The sequence below is a fragment of the Trematomus bernacchii genome, unplaced genomic scaffold (assembly GCF_902827165.1).
Source record: "Trematomus bernacchii unplaced genomic scaffold, fTreBer1.1, whole genome shotgun sequence".
NCBI lineage: Eukaryota > Metazoa > Chordata > Actinopteri > Perciformes > Nototheniidae > Trematomus > Trematomus bernacchii.
In genome coordinates, this window is record NW_022987899.1 from 1222023 (window position 1) to 1242289 (window position 20267).

General features: G+C 38.9%; 1 protein-coding gene and 1 long non-coding RNA gene across 4 annotated transcripts; one reads left to right on the forward strand and one right to left on the reverse strand.

Annotated features, from left to right (window-relative positions):
• Positions 1 to 2726: 2726 nt before the first annotated feature.
• On the reverse strand, positions 2727 to 3982 carry LOC117469997. Of its 2 annotated transcripts, XR_004554642.1 has the most exons (4): positions 3758 to 3982; positions 3561 to 3666; positions 2955 to 3015; positions 2727 to 2862 (listed from the first exon to the last, which is right to left on the reverse strand). It is a non-coding gene; the product is annotated as an uncharacterized LOC117469997 (long non-coding RNA). The 2 variants fall into 2 exon arrangements; XR_004554641.1 differs by having other exon boundaries at positions 3561 to 3969.
• Positions 3983 to 4106: 124 nt separating this feature from the next.
• Positions 4107 to 14187, forward strand: LOC117469991. 2 transcript variants are annotated; one of them, XM_034114497.1, is made up of 12 exons: positions 4107 to 4192; positions 5768 to 5896; positions 6015 to 6177; positions 6307 to 6499; positions 6788 to 6853; positions 7060 to 7149; positions 8738 to 8834; positions 9166 to 9236; positions 9328 to 11359; positions 11674 to 11802; positions 11887 to 11934; positions 13138 to 14187. In XM_034114497.1, the coding sequence occupies exons 2-12, from the start codon at positions 5785 to 5787 to the stop codon at positions 13368 to 13370; spliced, it is 3234 nt and encodes a 1077-aa protein (XP_033970388.1). In that variant the 5' UTR covers positions 4107 to 4192; positions 5768 to 5784; the 3' UTR covers positions 13371 to 14187. The 2 variants fall into 2 exon arrangements, with proteins under 2 accessions (XP_033970388.1, XP_033970389.1); XM_034114498.1 differs by having other exon boundaries at positions 11890 to 11934.
• Positions 14188 to 20267: the final 6080 nt, after the last annotated feature.

A 20267-nucleotide genomic window follows, 5' to 3' on the forward strand; every position in this document is an offset into this window, starting at 1 on the left:
TTTTAGGAAGGAAACAGGAAGTGCGTCTTTCAGAGATGTAGGATTTTCTCTTTCAACATCGAGATAAGACACATTTTCACTCTAGATCTGCAGAGTTGATTTATTTAAGTTTACGAAATTCACTCCGAGTCGCTACTTAAGTATTTCAACTCAGAAATAAGCACTAATTTGGTGAGAAATAGAAGATTTCACATGTTAAAACCTGATCCAAATTCATGCATCTCCCTCAAAAAGACTCAAATCAGACTGGGTTGTCTCATAAATCTGCTTTTCACTTTCACTGCTAGAATCAAAAATGCTAGTACTTTTCATAATTTTCCAGCTTTTAGAAAGTATTACAATGACTCTCTTGAGACACAAGAACTTCCCTGTATTTTCTATCTGCTAGCAGCAGATGTTTAACACTACAGTCATGAACTCCCCAGCTATCACTAAACACTTTTAGTGCAACATCTGTCACTTTGTTGCTTTTCCAATAACATGTTCTGAATCATGTCAAATTAACAATTTATTTGTCTTCCTTGGTGTGACATGTGAAAGGTGTGTGTGTGTGTGCGTGCATGTTTTATATTGAGGCGTAAACCTGTTTTTTGCACACATCCAAACCCGTGCAGCTGCCCTCATTTTATGCAATCGGATCAAGTTTGTGAACTGAAAGGCAAATGGATGTTTTAATGAAGAGCCCTGCTGTCTAAGGATTAAACGACTGTTTGATACATTGTTTTTCACTTGTGAATTTTCTTTGCAAATGCCGTGACTTTTTAATTAAATGTTTGTACGTCATTTGGGTTTTACGGTAGATTTTTGTGATAAAAAAAAAGGCCCAAAATAGATTCAAATCTTCTTTAAAATCCTGTAAAACATGATGACTGAAAGCCTGTTTTTCATGGTGTTAATAATTACTCTAATGAATAAACTGCTGACACTTAGTCACCGCTGACCAAAGTTCTCACTTAGACTGACCACTACAGATCTACTGCCCATGCATCGCTCTCTAGTCCTTTTTTTTTATGTCTAACTTTATGTGTTTTTGGAGTTTTAGAAGCACAAAGGCAGGTTGCATAATATAGGAAGCTATTTAAATTGAAGCAGCAGGTATAACAACGTGTCTTCAGGTGTAAGTGGAGCGATGGAGAATCTCTCTTCAGGACAAATGGTCATCAACAACCCTGCAGACATCTCAGTTATTGTTTTTGTGTGTGTGTGTGTGTGTGTGTGTGTGTGTGTGTGTGTGTGTGTGTGTGTGTGTGTGTGTGTGTGTGTGTGTGTGTGTGTGACCACTAGAGGGTGCAGACAGATACAAGATAATAAAATATACATAAAAGTTACAGTGCAGTGTAAAATATGAATAGTTCAACTGCAAAAAGAAATTTCTTCAGCCTGGATTAAAAAAATGGTTTAGGATTCTTTAAGTGGTATTTTGCAGGTTAAGGCCGGTAGGCCCCGTTCAGTTCAATCTATCCATGTATGAAAGGAAGTCAAGACAAAATCGGTCCAAGTCTTTTTTTGACAAGCAACAACGTCTTGATGTGTTTTCCAGAAAAGGGGCTTTATTGGGCAAGATCAATTTGCTTTGTCTCTGTTTGGAGCATCAATGTTCCTATAGTCATCTCACTAACTTATGTCACGTTACTTCTCCAGGTCTTCATTTTCTTTGGCATGTTTTTTTTCTGTGTTTTCTTCAAATCCAGGTGGGTGCCTCTCAGTTTGCCAGCAACATTGGCAGTGGTCACTTTGTGGGTTTGGCCGGCACCGGGGCAGCGAGTGAATCACAGTGGGGGGGTTTGAGTGGAACGTAGGTCATCAAACATCTTCTTTAAAACACTGGATTGATGCATTAATTACTCTAAATCTACTATAAATGGCAGTATCACATGTAATGTAACACAAGTACTGTACATCAAATATTCACTGTTTTCACAATAACTTTGCACCGGCACACATACATGTAAAATATATTTAGTATATACATTTGAACAGTTACTTACCTATATATAATGATATTTTTAATTGTATTAATCTTGAATCTTGTGTGTCCTGTTTTTCAATCTCACCCTGTTGCTTATGAAATATTTTTTACGGTGCATATATGATCAGATGTATAAGTTGAAAGATACCAATAACTTGATTGTGCTCCTTGTAGTTTCTAAAAACAGCCATTCTCTTATCATACTATCGTTTGTATTTGGGCAAATGGTTGTTTTCTAAAATATAGTGAAACGTGTGTGTGTGTGTGTGTAACAGCGAAAGTCCAAAATGTTTTATCGTCACGTGGTTCATGGAGACTCAGATTGTTCCCGGAAGTTCGTGGCGGGCCATTTGAATGCATTAATAACAGGCGTGCCTATCAATGATTGTCAACTGACAGCACAATGAGTCAAAGCCGGACTAGCTGCAGCAGCATGATGATGTTTATGTGTTGTTTTAGGAATATCCATGTAAATAAATGGAATTCAATAAACATTGAATAGCATGTCATGCAGTTTGTCTGTGCCTTTTCCTCCGTGTTGTCCTGGCATATAGTCTCCCCCATGGTTTGCTGTGCTGCCTGGGGATGCTCCAATCGCTCAGAGAAAAGAGTACAAATGTACGGCTTCCCCACTGACACAGAGAGGAGGAAAGAATGGCTGGCTCAAGTCAGCAGGAGCAATTTAACTATCACAAAAGACAACAACAAAATATGTGAGGTAATCATATTTTTCACAAAACGAAGACCACACCATTGGGAAGCTTAATGTCTGGTTTAATAAAAATAAGGAACAGGGAGAGGCTTGCAAAACTCTGGGAGTTGAGACTCAGGTGCAGGGTGAGGGTCTCATTGCAGGTCTTCAGGCTCCATTGAATCCCCCTGGGGTTCTTGTGCTGAAAGAGGGAGACAAAGACAGGAGAAAGGGTTAGATACATCTATATAGCAACCTATAGGATGGGAAATTGCTGACCTATTTTAAACTTACCTTGTGTTTTCACTCTCACTTAAGTCCATCTCCCTTTGCCATCAATCCAAAATCAGCTGAGCTGCAACATAATACAGACAGGTAATAATCAACAGAATCACAAGGACATATGGCTCTGGTAAAAACACTCACCCATAAGTAGCGTTTTTGTTTACCGTTTGGAAGTCTCAAATATGCACTTTAAATCTATATCAATAGCAATGCATCACAACAATAGCTCTCTTCCTTATTATTGTGTAACGTTAACTATATTATACTAGCTTGAACTCCAAAATATCCTAATTTCACCACCTCCACCCACTACAATCACACGCACCAATGTTATATTTAACTCCCTCCACCCCGGATAAAAGCACGTTAAGAAGCCCTTTTTCTGTAATTCCACAACGTTGGATGAAATAACATTAGGAGAACGGATTAATAGGCTGTTCATGGTTAACGTGTGTTGCTTACTTTATCCGGTATCCTAGCCTAATCTGTTATCTGTAAACGTTCCCTAAATCAGTAGATTTAGGGGTAATCCACTAACATCCTTTAATACACATGTTAATTTGAGTCAGATGTGCTGATAATATCCGCAATATAAATCTTTAAACGTCTTCTTACCTTTAAAAGTCCATCACGAACGGTCTATTATGCTGCAACTCTACTGCGCTGCTAGCCTTGCCGCTAACTTCCGGGAACTATTGAGAGGCTCCACGATCCGCCATTGCTGTACACAAATGGTCCATTGGAGTAAACGGAGATCGTAACTCTTTCTATTAGGGAAACTCTATCTATTATAGGGCTCTGGGTATACCTACCATTTTACCTGACTACCCACCGTCATTACGCGAACCTTGGTGGTATACGTGGACTATGCCGAAGTCGGCTTAAAACAAAGAGTGTATCCATGTTTGTTAGTGTCTAACTAACATAAATCCTCATTTTCTGAAAAAGTCATTTTTTACCACTAAACCTGTTTTTGAGTGTATCCCAGTGTATAGAACAGCGCATCACATCGGTGGTCGGTAGCTTTGCAGTTCCATACACATTTGTGCAGTTCCTTACACATTTTTTTTATGCAAAAGGTCACATTTGGCGGGCTGGCTGCCCTGTGATTGGCTGGTTTTCCTGCGTGGGTGGTCCTTACAAACCACCTCCAAGATGCATGCTTGCTGCTGCGTTCAGTGCGTTCACTCCTGGAAAGACACATGGACAATGGAGCTACAATAGCCTACTTGATTAAACACAAACAGGTAAGCTTGCATACTTGTAGATATTGCTTCTTTTACATGAGTAAATGTAACCTCCATATTATTATTGATTGCCAGCTGATGAAATAGCATAATAGCACTAGAGCTAGCTGCACGTGCTTTAGAGTATGCTAGCATGTGTACATGTTTTTGTATTGAACTAGTAGCACCAGAGCTAACTGCGTGTGCTTCAGACTCTTGAGTATGCTAGCATATGTGCATGTTTTTGTATCGAACTAGTAGCACCAGAGCTAACTGCGTGTGCTTCAGACTCGGAGTATGCTAGCATGTGTAAATGCTAGGTAAGAGTAATGCTAAAGAAACAATGTCGGCAGCTGAAGTGTGTTTTTGTTTTTTGAGTCTCCGGTTTATTTATGTGATGTAAACATTGTATTTAACTTTTACATGAGTACGTGTAAACGTAACCTCCATATTATTATTGATTGCCAGCTGATGAAATAGCATAATAGCACTAGAGCTAGCTGCACGTGCTTTAGAGTATGCTAGCATGTGTACATGTTTTTTTATTAAACTAGTAGCACCAGAGCTAACTGCGTGTGCTTCAGAGTATGCTAGCATGTGTACATGTTTTTGTATTGAACTAGTAGCACCAGAGCTAACTGCGTGTGCTTCAGACTCTTGAGTATGCTAGCATATGTGCATGTTTTTGTATCGAACTAGTAGCACCAGAGCTAACTGCGTGTGCTTCAGACTCGGAGTATGCTAGCATGTGTAAATGCTAGGTACGAGTAATGCTAAAGAAACAATGTCGGCAGCTGAAGTGTGTTTTTGTTTTTTGAGTCTCCGGTTTATTTATGTGATGTAAACATTGTATTTAACTTTTACATGAGTACGTGTAAACGTAACCTCCATATTATTATTGATTGCCAGCTGATGAAATAGCATAATAGCACTAGAGCTAGCTGCACGTGCTTTAGAGTATGCTAGCATGTGTACATGTTTTTTTTATTAAACTAGTAGCACCAGAGCTAACTGCGTGTGCTTCAGAGTATGCTAGCATGTGTACATGTTTTTGTATTGAACTAGTAGCACCAGAGCTAACTGCGTGTGCTTCAGACTCTTGAGTATGCTAGCATATGTACATGTTTTTGTATCGAACTAGTAGCACCAGAGCTAACTGCGTGTGCTTCAGACTCTTGAGTATGCTAGCATATGTACATGTTTTTGTATGAACTAGTAGCACCAGAGCTAACTGCGTGTGCTTCAGACTCTTGAGTATGCTAGCATATGTACATGTTTTTGTATGAACTAGTAGCACCAGAGCTAACTGCGTGTGCTTCAGACTCAGAGTATGCTAGCATGTGTAAATGCTAGGTAAGAATAATGCTAAAGAAACAATGTCGGCAGCTGAAGTGTGTTTTGTTTTTTGAGTCTCCGGTTTATTTATTTCAAGGTTCTTTATTGTCAATCTGACATAGCTACAGAGTAATTATGTAGTTGAAAATCTTATGTCACAGGCTTCTCCAACAATGCAACATAATAACATTTATTTGATGTAAACATTGTATTTAACTGGAGCTGAGGACAGGAGGTATGAACTATTACTCTTTTTCACAGCTACCATCAAAGTCAAGATGCAAAGGCGGAGACGGAGATGCATCAATCCAAAGGATGATGCCAAATGTTATATTGACACTGGAGGGGACAAAGCAGGACTTGACGTCCAATACATCAATGCCATCAAAGGTGAGTTTATTCTTCAGTTCTGACTGTTTAATCATGATTTAACTTAAAGTATAAACATAAAATATTTGACTTTAGTGTGCTATTTTTCTCACTTATTTGTTATTTGTGTTCCTTGTAGGTCAAGGCATCTTCACCTCTATACCATTTCAAACGGGAGACTTTTTGATAGAATATAGAGGTGAACTCATAAGCCAACAACAATGTGAGACGAGACTGAAACGTTATCCTGTCAGGCTCAAGGGGTTCATGTTCGAATTCCATTTTGATGGAAAACTGTGGTGGTGCGTATTATGTCAATGATAAGTCTGAGCAGAATGAATGAAGTTGGATTTTATTTTCACAGCTTAGCTAGCTGTTTTGAGTATTTTAATTGACTGTTTTGCAATGAAGTTTTACTTGTGTTTTTGTAGCGTTGATGCAGCAAAAGAGAATGAGTCTCTTGGAAGACTTGTGAATGACGATCACAGAAACCCGACTGCAAGGATGAAAAAACTATCTGTGCAAGGGAAGCCCCATCTTTGTTTGTTCGCTGACCGAGACATAAGTCCAGGAGAGGAGATCACCTATAATTACGGTGATTCAGACTGGCCGTGGAGATGCAAGGTGGTCAACATTTTACTTGCTCTAACCATCACACCACATACGTAAATGCTACATATTGTCCAATGCATTAGTTTTGATTATGATTATTTCAGTATAAATATCATTATTTTTGTTATACTTCTGATACAGTGAAACATAACTACATGGTGTTTATTGAAATGTATATCTGAATAACTTTAATTTCATGTTACTACAAGCTATGGATGGTTTAGAATCTTTAGGTACATGGGAACGCACCATCCAATAATAATAATAATGTTTTTGTGTGTGTGTGTTTGCATCTTGCAGGGTCTTGATGAAGTGATGCCTATCGAAACCTGTGGGGCCACATCTCCAAATGAGAACATTGAAGAGGTATTTTTACATTTAACATATATTTAATATCTCAAATTGATGTTTTGTGGCTTACAAAAGGATCCAGTAAGGTTTTTAACTAAGTTTTCCTTTCATTCTTTCTGTCATCAGTAGGACCATTCTTTTATTCAATTCCAAATATTCTCTGATAGTACATTTCCGACTTTCTGTTTTATTGATCCTTCTCTGTGTTTTATCTGCTACAGATGGTGACTAACAGCGACTGCACTGAGACCACTGAGAGCTACACGAAGACGACAGGTCAAGTGTTTTCTCCCCTCAGCAGAGCCGAAAAGGTACATTACATTTAAATACTACTTGATTTTTATCTATTGACACACCGACATGTTTCTTTGGGCTGTGTATGCAGTAGTCTGAATATCATATGGTTTATAGAGACAATGGTGTGTGAGGACATTGCCTTCAAATGCTTTTCAAAGTGTAAGTCATGACTGTAACTCATATTTGCACTGCCTGCATGTGATCTGTATGTTAAGTTGTTCAGTAAGTAATGATAAATGTAATCTATAGGGATGGGTATCGTTAAGGTTTTAACGGTACTACTACTTTTATCGATACCGCTTATCGGTCCGGTCTTTTAACGGTACTCTTATCGGTTCTTTTGGAGAGAAAAATGAGGTAAACTAACTATTATGTATGTCAGGGACTATGGATGGAAATTAGCTCAAAGCTAAAATCCGGCATATTTACACTTGAAGCATTATTTGTCTAAAGTGTTCATTAATGTGCATTGTCCCTATTCAAATAAACAATTAAATGAAAATTAACAAATTGTGAACATAACTAACATTGCTTTTTATTTAAATGAAATACATAATATTTCACATCAACAGAAGCAACAACGTTTTAACAAATCATATTAAATAATCTGATGACAGAACTGTGAACAGAATGGCTGAAACTTTAACAAACTAAATAACTCAGTTACCTCTAATCATTAACCCATGTTTGAATCATTGAGTTAGCTCCGTGTGTTGCTGCTAGCATACATAATATACCTGACGTGGAAACGTTACTCGTGGATGGGGCTACAGAGCTACTAGAGAGACAGTCAAACCCGGTGCATTTCTCCGTCTGAACGTGGTGCACTTTTGCTAAATGTTTAGACAAATTGCTCGTGTTACCGCCCTTACATGCTAAACTCTTATTGCACTTTAGGCAACGAGCGAGACGGGTAAAGTTTAACCACACCTCGGAGCGCGTTCTCTCCGCCATCTCCTCCGTGTGTGTGTGTTGCTGCATGTAGCAGCTGCGTGTGTGTAAACTGCCCCGCCCCCTCGCACACAGACGGGGGAGAGAGATCTCTTGTCTGGATTGGAGAGATCGAAAATACAAAAAATGACGCATTTTGCAGTCTTTTTGCGTATTAGAAACGGAGTTGGCGACACTAAAACTGCAATATAATGTTTGTGTAGCAATAATACACATGACATATTTTTTAGATGTCTCCAGTACCGATAAAAAGACCAATAACGTCGGAGCTTAACAGTACCACGGTCTTTAATAATTCAGCCCCGGGGCCCGTTTAATACCGGGGCTCGGTACCCATCCCTAGTAATCTATGACAAGAGATAATGTAAACTAAATATAGTATATCCTGAATTCCTGAGTGTGAAAAGTGGGTTTAAGGATTATACTTTTCATCACCTAAGACCTGTAATCATTTGGCCTGTCGAGTGAATGCAGAACGGCATTGGATTTCAGAAACACAACCTAGATGCTTTCATATGTCTTGAGACTTGTAAAAGCAAATGTTATTAAACATTGATTTTTGCTATTAAAGGATTTGCTTTAAGTAGATGTCAACATGTCAATGTGAAATTGTTGCTGCTCAAAAATAAAATTGTTACATTTTGCCAACAGCATTGCTTGAGGATCGCAACTGTATCCTCATTGGACAGGTGTGTTTCCTGTGTGGGACCTGTGTCCTCCTCCAAGTGGCTTGGATATGAATGCAGAGGTGAGATAGTCATGTATGAATTTGCAGTAGTTTGGTATACTTTTTAGAATGATACACCTTGGGAAAGGTATTCCTAGTTTACACCATTGGCTATATATATATAAACTGTATTAGTGTAATGCTGCGTACAAATAGGTCATTATTGAATTATAATAGTTGTAGACTCTGGTATATTGTTTGGATTACTTACAAATGTTTTATTTTTCTTCCTTATCTTTTATGGTTTAATGCTGAAGATCTTTTTGACCCCACTTTTGTATTTCATTGTGCAAACAAAACAGTTTTAATAGACCAGTACTATTTACAATAATATACAAAAAATGTGTTGCAGAGTGTTCACAAGTCTGGCATCAATCCTGCTTCAGAAACATTCAGGATGATAACCTCCATTATCTACCTAAGGTGAGCATGAGCTTAAGGTTTTGTTGAACTTTTAGCTGTCTATAACTATACGTCAAAACTAAATGTCGTTTTTTTTTTTCATTTCCAACAGCCTTCTGAAAACAGTGTCAGAGATGAACTGCAGTCAAACCAATCGGATTCTGAAAAGGATCAAATATCAGATGAGTGCATGTCTGTTGAGGAATACATACCCGACTCACAAGATGATGATTCAGATGCAAGTATCCCCTTAATGCCTGGTCAGTCAAAAGCTGGACAGATTGCATTTAAAACACTAACTGATGTCGGAAACAATTATCCATCGGACACAAGCCTCCCAGTATTGCCCAGTACATCAGAGGATTGGCCCCCTCTTGATATGGATATCGATGCTACAACATCTAGTCCATCGATTTCTAACAAAGACTCGTACAAGAAAAAGCCAAAGGCTAAAGCTGAGCTTCCCGAACAACATCTGACATTGAGCACAAAAAATTACTGTTTCGTTTGTAGAAAACCACAAAGCAAAATTTCCCGCCATTTCAGAACGCACAAAACACATGCTGAAATTATACATGCATTTTCCCTTCCCAAACACTCGAAAGAGAGAAAGATATTAATAGAAAAAATGAGGAATAAAGGAAATTTTAAACACAACACTGACGTTTTAAAGAGTGGAACAGGGACGCTAAAAGTAAAGAGAAAACCAAAGGCTGAAGCACCGGCAGGAAAATTCATCCACTGCATGTACTGTAAAGGATTGTACATCCGCAAGGACCTTTGGAGACATGTCCGCAGATGCCCCTGTAAGCCAGAAAACGAAGAAGAAGAAGAAGAAAAACCTGGAAGAACCAAAGTACTGGGTTTGGCCTCAGCTCATGAGTCAGTATTTTCTCAGCCGATCTCAAGTGGAGTGTGGAAGCTACTCAATGCGATGAGACAAGATGAGGTTGCCTCAGTTGTCCGAAATGACATTTCTATTATTCAGTTGGCCCAGTCACTCTACAACAAACACGGTCAAGACCCTACTAAGTATGAATACATACGTCAGAAGCTACGTGAAGTTGGACGTTTGTTGCTTTGTCTGCGAACAGAATTCTCGGTTTATAGCCTTGAGGAGGCTGTTAAACCTGCTAACTGCCAAAGAGTGGTGCAAGCGGTGAAGAAAGTGTCAGGATTTGATGATAAACACCACACATGTTCAACACCAGGCCTGGCATTGAAACTTGGACATGCGCTACTCAAAATAAGTGGCATTATTCATTGTCGGGCCCTTATGGCAGAGGATGATGAACTGATCAAATCGACTAAAATGTTCGAGAAACTCTACACCTCCAAGTCGTCTGAGTTTGTGTCTCACAGTGCTCTGAACACTCAGAGCGGTGCAAAATACAACAAACCATCAACATTACCCTTCACCGAAGATGTTCAGATCCTTCATCGGCACCTTGACAAGTCTGCAGAAAGTGCCATTTGCAACTTAAAAGAGGAGGCGACGCCTCAGAACTATGCTAAACTTGCAAACGTTGCCCTTGCACAAATCATAGTGTTTAATCGAAGACGTACTGTGGAGGTTTCAAAAATGCGCCTCAAACATTTTAATGAAAGAGACAACGCAGAACTGCATCAAGATGTTGCCATGGGGTTGTCAAAGACGGAACAGAGGCTCTGCAACTATTTCAGCCAAGTTGAAATCACGGGAAAGGGGGGCAGAAAGGTTGCAGTTCTGCTTTCACCAAGCATGTTGGATGCCCTGACCCTTCTTGTGAGTAAAAGAACTGAATGTGGTGTTTTTTCCACCAATGTGTTCCTGTTTGCAAGACCCAAATGTATGATCTACTACCGAGGACAGGACTGCTTGCGTCTTCATACAAGCAAGTGTGGTGCAAAGCACCCTAAGCACCTCAGGTCGACACACCTTAGAAAACATGTCGCAACACTCTCCCAGGTGCTTAATTTAAAAAACAATGAACTGGACCAGGTAGCTGATTTCCTGGGTCATGATATCCGGGTACACCAGGATTTCTACAGATTACCAGTTCCAACCACACAACTGGCCAAGATTTCTAAACTGCTGTTATCTATGGACAAAGGACAGCTTTCCAGCATTCAGGGGAAATCACTGGACGAGATTGATATTGAAGGTTTGTACTACAGAAACATTTGTATTTATTTTTTAAACAAAAACATACTTGCACTCATCCTTACCAGCCTGGAATGCTCTAGGAAAATGTTGAATTCCCAAACAACATTAACCAATCAAATGAAATGCATTGTGAGTGAGGTTGACTTTGGCTTTTGATTCTTAAAGTGTGCACTTGCATCAAATAAGCTTCTTGAGTGTGCATTGTTTAAACTATTACAGAATTGTATATATCTAAAGCTAAAATAATTCAGGTATGTTTTTATTTATTTATGTCCAGATATTAATGCAAGTTTTACCTGTACTTTTTCCTAGATAAAATTTCATTCAGTGATGCTGAAGACGTAAACAGTGACTCTGATGATGATGAGACAGCAGCACCAGAGTGTGGAACTAGCGAACCTGTGACTGCTGCATCCACATCTGTTATCACAGAGCATTTGGGTAGGTTGCTTCACTTATAGTTGTGTCTGACAGAATAGAGAATACAAATTATATATTTAACAACAAAAACATTTGTGTGTTAAGCAGAAACGGTGTCATCCACAGTGAGTGAGACGGCTCCTCCCTATAAAGGTAAGGTTGTTGAACTTGTTGAAATAAGCTTATAAGAAAACTGTTAAGACCTAGCCGAGACAGTTTTGATCTTCAAAAATGTATTGATTAGTTTCCTTATTGGGAGTGGTCAATTATTACTAGAATGCATTTCCAGCCTAGGACTTTTTAAATGTCTAACCCATCATTCTACCCCTGCTGTCCAAAAAGATAGGAGGTATGAATATATGACCCTCAATTAATTTATTAAAAGACAGTGGCAAAAAAAGGGTAGCACTTCTGTTTGGAACTGTACCCTTTTTTCTGATATGACAACTGGCTGACGCTCACTGGGTCTGGCCCACATTGCTGTGTCTGTCTGTATGGGGTAAGATCTTGACTAGGGATGCCAGAAACTAACCATGATCAAATTCGAAAATCGGACAGCCCTGGCGAATATTAATCGTTTATTCGCCGCCGCCCACCCAAGATTTCTCAATAGTCACTTTACTTATTGGATTGCAGTCCTAAAGTTAAGGCTAGGAGGCAGGCAGGAGGAGGAAGAATGAGAAGAGGATGGCATGTATGTGCTACTCAGCGTTTCCACCAGGGAGGCGTCTTGCCGTCATTTGACGCCCTTATTCAGCTCAGAACGCCCTGAACTCGAGCCGAGGGCGCCCAAAAAATAATAATAATTTGAGAGAAGATCGAGAGTTTTTATCGCTTGAAATGATGAAAAGGAAAAAGGACCAGGACATCCCTCTGTTGGAGGGGCAAAGGAGTCTGGTGGGATTATTTTCGCCGCCAGCAAAGCGTGTTCCTGTGACGGAAAATGTACTGCCGTTGAGCCTTAGCGGGGGGTGCTAGTGGAGCACGCGTGTGAACTGCGAGTGCCGGAGCCTCGCAGCGGCAAAACTGAGGCTCCGTGGTAAACTTTGGTAACATGAAGAGCCGTTTAGGAGCCGGCTCTTCTTAGTGACTACTGACTAGTCACTAAGAAGAGCCGGAATTCCCATCACTAATACGTAAAGAGATAGTATCTATAAGGGACGGCTCAATTCAAGTCACGTGACACAGCGTGACGTCACCCCCCCCCCCGCTCTCGGGTGGACGCCCTCTCAGCCCTGGTCTGGCGGAAACACTGGTGCTACTCGTATCAAATTTTCAGATAAAAAGCAGATGTTATTTCCAACTAAAATTTGATTCTACTGATTATTAATTTTTTTTTACTTGTATATCTTTCAGGAAAGAGTCGTGAAAATGCCAGAAATATAGTCAAAAAAGTGTGGGCCAAGGATGAAGTAGCTGCAGTAATGCGGCATTTTAAGCTTTATATTGACAAAGGACATCGGGCCACCAAATCTGAGTGCCAGCACTGCAAGCTGGTTGAAGGAAAAGTGCTTGATGAACGAACAGTACAAAATGTAAGAGACTTCGTTCGCAATCGCGGAATTGCCCGAAAGAGACAGTCACAGTGAAACTATCAGTTTTGTATTATGTTGTGGTTATCCTGATGTCTTAACGTTTCATACAGCACCCATGTTCAACAGACGGGTTGACAGAGATGATGCTGTTAAGTAACATAACATATAGGTTATATTCCTGGCTGTTTTGTGGCCATAAAACTAAAAAAGCTGTTAATGAAGAAAACCCTTTGAATTGGGTTATTTACCTATTTTTATTTTGTGTTAAACCAAGGATTTGATAGTCTTATTTATATCCAATGTGTTTTTTGAGACATTGGTTTAAATTGTATACTATTCAGATATGTCCTGTGTTATAATGTTGTGGTTATCCTGTGGACTTCAAGTTTATTACAGCACCCATGTCCAACCGAAAGGTAAGTTGGATAAAAATTGCGTTATGGGAAAGCAAAGCTATGTAACATTTTGGACGTTATCCTGGCCGTTTTGTTTTGTGGCCAAAAAACCGATTGTGGTGTTTCTAATCTATTTTATTTTGTATGTTAAACCAATGATTCATATTAATGCACTTTTTGACATTTGTTTAAATGGTAAACTATGCAGATTTTTCCTTCAAAAAAGCAAGCTATGGACTCACCTACAACCCATAAACGTGTGTGTTTGTAAGCTGTCCGTCTGTCCAGCTGTATGTCTCTCTAGCAAGCTCATCCATTGGTCTGTCTTAACAGTTTATTTTGCTCCAACTTTTGTCACATGGCCTGTTAACTGGACCTTTTTCTGCATAGTATACTTTAATGTGTTAAACAAATGTATTGGTTTGAGAAGAGTTGATACTACCTTTATTTTACAATTAAAATGGCTGCTCCCATAATGCTGTGTCCTGTCTGGTTGTGTATTTACAGTATGTACATTTGGAGGGGTGTGGGAGTTGTCTTATTTGGTCCTTATAAGTCACACTTTTGTCATAAGACATATATCTGGGTATACCACAATATAAGTAGGTGGTGTGTTTAACCGTTTTAAAGGGTGTATCAGCTATCTAAAGTGAGCTGATTTTTTAGAGTACTTTGACCCAACTCCCATATTTATCACTTGTCACCGGCTTGAGCTTCAATCTCAGGATCCATGTGTTTCTGATCCTCTCCAGAATGGAAGTAGTCATCACATACAGAGTTCCTGAACAGTGTCCTTCACATGCTGATATCCAAGAGAGGGAGTTACACAGTCACAAGATGGAGGAATAGAAAGCAGTATTCAATGTTTACTTCAGATTAGCTCCACGTCAGAAATGATCATGCTTGTCATATGTCTATCTCCATAGAGGCTGAATCATCATGTTAATCACATAGCTATCATATGCCTCAAACAGTCCTGATGCTCTTCTAGGTAATCATACATCCTGTCATGTACACAGCTGCAGTTGGGATACCTTTGTTATCATGTGTACTCTGATATTGGAAGAATACATTCAGTATTTTTCCAACAGGCTGTAAGAACATTTTGATGTTTAAGAAAATGTATAAAGAAAGCGTAATTAGACGGTATGAAGAAGGGGCAGGTAAAATAAGATGTTCTTCTCCCTGCTCCTTTCCACCATGTGCTATAAAAAATTTAAAAAACAATATAAGTACATGTTTTGTTTTAAATTAACTGCCATGTGTGGAATAAATAAAGTATACAATAAAATAACACGGCAGAAGATGCACTTTTATTTAGCATATTTCTGACTTGTATTTGAGAGTATTAGTGTATCGCTATAGCTGTAGGGCCTCAGGAAAGGGTAGCCCATCTAAACTACCACCGGGCCGGTTTTGGGAAAAAGTGCGGCTATTGCATAAAAACCCGTGTGTGTGTGTTCAGGTGGCCTGGCTGCTCTGATGTACACTGACACCGTTCAGACCTTCGTCATCATCGCTGGAGCCTTCGTCCTCACCGGCTACTGTAAGTAAATTATGCAGCATTGTATTTCATCTTCCAAAGGCTTTCTCCGTTCACCCTTCACACACACTTTTGGCTCCTGTCAGTACCTCCAGGCTGCACTATGTCCCTCAACAATTGTGTAAAAGACAAAACAAACGGAGAAGAAGTATAAGAGGTTTGGGTTTTCGGCGGTGCTGGGCGTTATTTTTGTTTTGTCTTTTTATAAGAAAAGGTCCTTGGACAACATGAACATCTCTGTGTAGGCATTGAAGTGTAAAGAAAGGTCAAACATAACAAAAAACAACTATAACTAACAACAGAAATACATTCAAATGCATTCTTTATTATTAGGCTATATGACAATAAACCCTTTTATTTATTTATTTATTATAATTCTGTGGTGGTAAATGTTCCTGTAACAACAAAAGAAATGCAAACATCAAAAAGGCCAAACATAGGAAAAAAACAACTCTAACTAAGATAGTATAAGTATATTAAAATGCCATTAGAGTATATGCACTTTAAAACAAAAACGTAGAAATTATAATTTTTTCAAATGTGATTTTGATTCGGTAGATATTCCTAAATAATTGTGGTGTTTGGAACTCACTACCAAATTAAATAATCATATAATATTATTAAAAAATGTCTAAAAATAAGGCTTAACAAAAATGCTATTTTCAACACCAGATGGCACTATAGTACCAAATATCCTGAACATCTGCAACGCCGGCACAAGATGATCACCATAAATACAAAAAAGTAATTAAATGTATATGAGTTTGTGTATTTATAAACTATTTTTAAAAAGTTATTTGATTTACAAGATAAATCAGAATGTTTTTGTTGTGAGATTAAGTTATCAGAAAGTCAAGTAAATGTTTCCATATGTGACCCTGTATAGGCATATGATAGCTATGTGATTAACATGATGATTCAGCCTCTATGGAGATAGACATATGACAAGCATGATCATTTCTGACGTGGAGCTAATCTGAAGTAAACATTGAATACTGCTTTCTATTCCTCCATCTTGTGACTGTGTAACTCCCTCTCTTGGATATCAGCATGTGAAGGACACTGTTCAGGAACTAGTTGATGCTCTGTATGTGATGACTACTTCCATTCTGGAGAGGATCACAAATACATGGATCCTGAGATTGAAGATCAAGCTGGTGACCAGTGATTATTAACATTTTTAAGTATTCAGAAAACGGGAGAATTTTGATAAAAAGTGAGAATATTGAAAAAAAAGTGAGAATTTTGAGATTTTTTTTGAATTTTTAGAAAAAAGTGAGAATTTTGAGAAAAATGTTTGCATTTTGACAAAAAAGTCATTTTCTTTTGAAAAAGTCAGAATTTTTTGAGAAAGTCAGAATTTTTGCAATTTTCAGAAAAAAGCTAACATTTTGAGAAAAAACTCAGTATTTTGAACATGACAGGATGTATGATTACCTAGAAGAACTGGTATTCCTTCATTCCTTGAAATATCACATCCTCCACCCTGATTCTCAACACCGGTGCCCCTCAAGGCTGCGTGCTCAGCCCTCTCCTCTACTCCCTGTTCACCCACGACTGCGTGGCCACACACAGCTCCAACACCATCGTGAAGTTTGCTGATGACACGACCGTCATCGGCCAGATCACAGACGATGACGAGACGGCGTACAGAGAGGAGGTCGAAAACCTGACATCTTGGTGCCAGGAGAACAACCTCCATCTCAACATCAGCAAAACAAAGGAGCTGATTGTGGACTACAGGAAGCAGCAGGGAGAGGGACACGCCCCCATCGCCATCAATGGGACTACGGTGGAGAGAGTCAAAAGCTTCAGGTTCCTTGGGGTCCACATCACTGAGGACCTGACATGGTCTCTTCACACCACCACCATCACCAAGAAAGCTCGACAGCGGCTCTTCTTCCTCCGCAGGTTGAGGAGGTTCAAAATGGATTCCAGGATACTCTGCAACTTCTACAGGTGCACGATAGAGAGTATCCTCACTGGCAGCATGACGGCCTGGTACGGCAGCTGCACCGACCTCGATCGTAAGGCTTTACAGAGGGTGGTGAAAACTGCACAGCACATCACCAGGACGGAGCTGCCATCCATGGAGGACCTTTACTCCCAGCGGCTCAGGAAGAAATCACTACGGATTATCAAAGACCCCCATCACCCCAGCCACAAACTGTTCTTTCTGTTGCCGTCTGGCAGACGTTACCGCAGCATCCTGGCAAGGACAAGAAGATTCGGAGACAGTTTCTTCCCGCGGGCAGTGAGACTGTTAAAAAAATTGAACTGTTGAAACAACTTCAAACATTCAACTGCTACTCAGTAGTATGTATCTAATACCTAATATATATATATCATTCCAATAACTTGTATATAGACTCGTACTGCATTATTCCACATCATAACTTTATTTCATTTTTATAACTATTATTATTTTTGTATTGCTCATGCTCTTATTGTTATTATGTTATGTTATTATGTTGCATTGTTGGAGAAGCCTGTGACATAAGATTTTCAACTGCATAATTACTCTGTAGCTATGTCAGATTGACAATAAAGAACCTTGAACCTTGAACCTTGATCTTGTGACTGTGTAACTCCCTCTCTTGTATATCAGCATGTGAAGGACACTGTTCTGTGCTAGTTGTACCAAATGCTCTGTATGTGAAGACTACTTCCATTCTTGAGAGGAGAATAACTACAAGGATCCTGAGATTGAAGATCAAGCTGGTGACCAGTGATATTTTTCGAACATAATAAAAAACAACTGTAACTGGTCGTTGTGAGGATGTTCAGAATGTACGAATGTGAGATGATGTGTTTTCAGGGTGTGGGTGCTGTGCATCGTGTGCGTCAGTATCTGCTGGATCCCCGTGGTGCAGGCGGCTCAGAGCGGCCAGCTGTTCGACTACATCCAGTCCGTCTCCAGCTACCTGCACCACCCATCGCCTCCGTCTTCCTGCTGGCTGTGTTCGTGAAGAGGGTCAATGAGAAGGTCAGATATCATACATGTGGTAACGTCATAATAAATCATATTACCTGCTCAAAAACACACACTGTTTTCACACATACATGTAAATATATCTAATATATATTTAGGACCCAAATATGTATATGACATGTCCTGTTTTTCATTATTACCCTGTTGATGTTAAACTACTGAATTCTTGTCTTATCTTATCTGAATCATACCAACAGAACTCACACATACACACATGTTCAGAAACTGCAAACAAGGTGTCTAATATGCTTCTTCTAACTAATATGCGTCTTTTTAAGTTTTAGATTAGGACCCTTTTTTGGATTTTGCATCAAGTTGCACATTTTTATGTTTTAAAATTTGACAATTTGGTGATCAAAATATATGTTATGTATACCATTTTCTCCCCTATTGTAGACAAGATAACAAATATTAAATAATTAACGCTTCAGTGTGAAATCTAGCTGAAGAAATGCCATTAAGATTGTCAGCTGAAACCAAGTACACAAGTGCTATAGTTGTATTGTAATTAATACCGTCCATCATTTTAAAACGAGTGTTATATTAAAGCAGGGGTGTCCAAACTACGGCCCGGGGGCCAAATGCGGACCATTTTGAATCGGCCCTCAGCTAATTTTTAAAGTATAATGGAATATGGCCCACAAAGGAAACTTGTGCCTGTCTTATATTGTACTTCTTAACTATAAATGTAAAAATATATTACACAGTAGTATTCATGTGGTAATGAGACCACTTTTCAAATAAATTCAGTCAATTAAAGTTGGAAACATTTTATAACATATCTTAGTTGATAAGAAAAAAGCCCAATAACTTATTTACATAAGAAGCTTGAAATACACCCTTCATATTTCTCCTTATTATAATCAATCTGAGGGATGAGCTGCCAACACTCACAAGCATCATTTACCTTCATTTGATTGATTTTGCTAACTTTTAACTGAACTTATGAGGCGATGTACCTCTAGTGAGCGGCCCAGCCCTTCATATATTTTTCTGTATATGGCCCTCGCTGAAAAAAGTTTGGACACCCCTGTATTAAAGGCTTCTGTTATAAAAAAAAAAAGGGTACATACAATAGCTGTTGTTCAGACGCTGAGTCTCTCTCCGCTGCAGGGTGCGTTCTGGGGTCTGATGGGTCTCTGCAGGATGTTGCCTGAGTTCTGGTTCGGTTCTGGCAGCTGTATTTTCCCTTCTTGGTGTGTGGGATCCATTACCTGCACTTTGCCATCATTCTGTTCTTCTGCACCTCAGTGCTGGTGCTGCTGGTCAGCCTCTGCACACCGCTCATCCAGGAGCAACATGTGACTTCTGAAAACACACGTGCACTGATTCACTAAGTCACCGTATGTTTCTGTAACAGGTCCACAACATGTCAGCCCGTCTGTCTGTATGTTTGTAATCTTACATACTACTAGTGGTGGAATGTAACTCAACATTTACTCAAGTACTGTACTGCAGTACAATTTGGAGGTACTTGTAATTTACCCAAGTATTTCCATTTTATGATACTTTAAACTTGTACTACATTTTCGGAAGCCAATATTGTACATTTTAGTTACTTTACAGATTCAGATTATTAACTAATAAATATGGGTTAAACCTTCCAGCTGCAGTATACAAAGTAAATAAAATCAGCTCCACCTTTACCAGCTGTGATGAACACATTAAGGCATTATTAATAATAATAATAATATTTTACAAGATAAATAAACGTATTTATAACATTTTTAACTTTGTTTTCATATTCTAGCGCCCCCATTTAGACTAACTTAAGTACAGTTATATTAAAACACAAGACATTCACACATTCACTGTGTGAGGTGAGGTTTTAAAGCATGAAAAGTTCAAACTGATTTTGTTTTTATCACAATGTCCGACACATCAACATTCAAATAATAAGAAAAGACCAACACGGTAGAGATTTTAATTTTAATTTGTATGAAATCAATAAAAAAAAAAAAAAATCATATTACATTTTAAGTCAAAATAAAATTCTCCCAATCCAAACTGTAACAATGTTA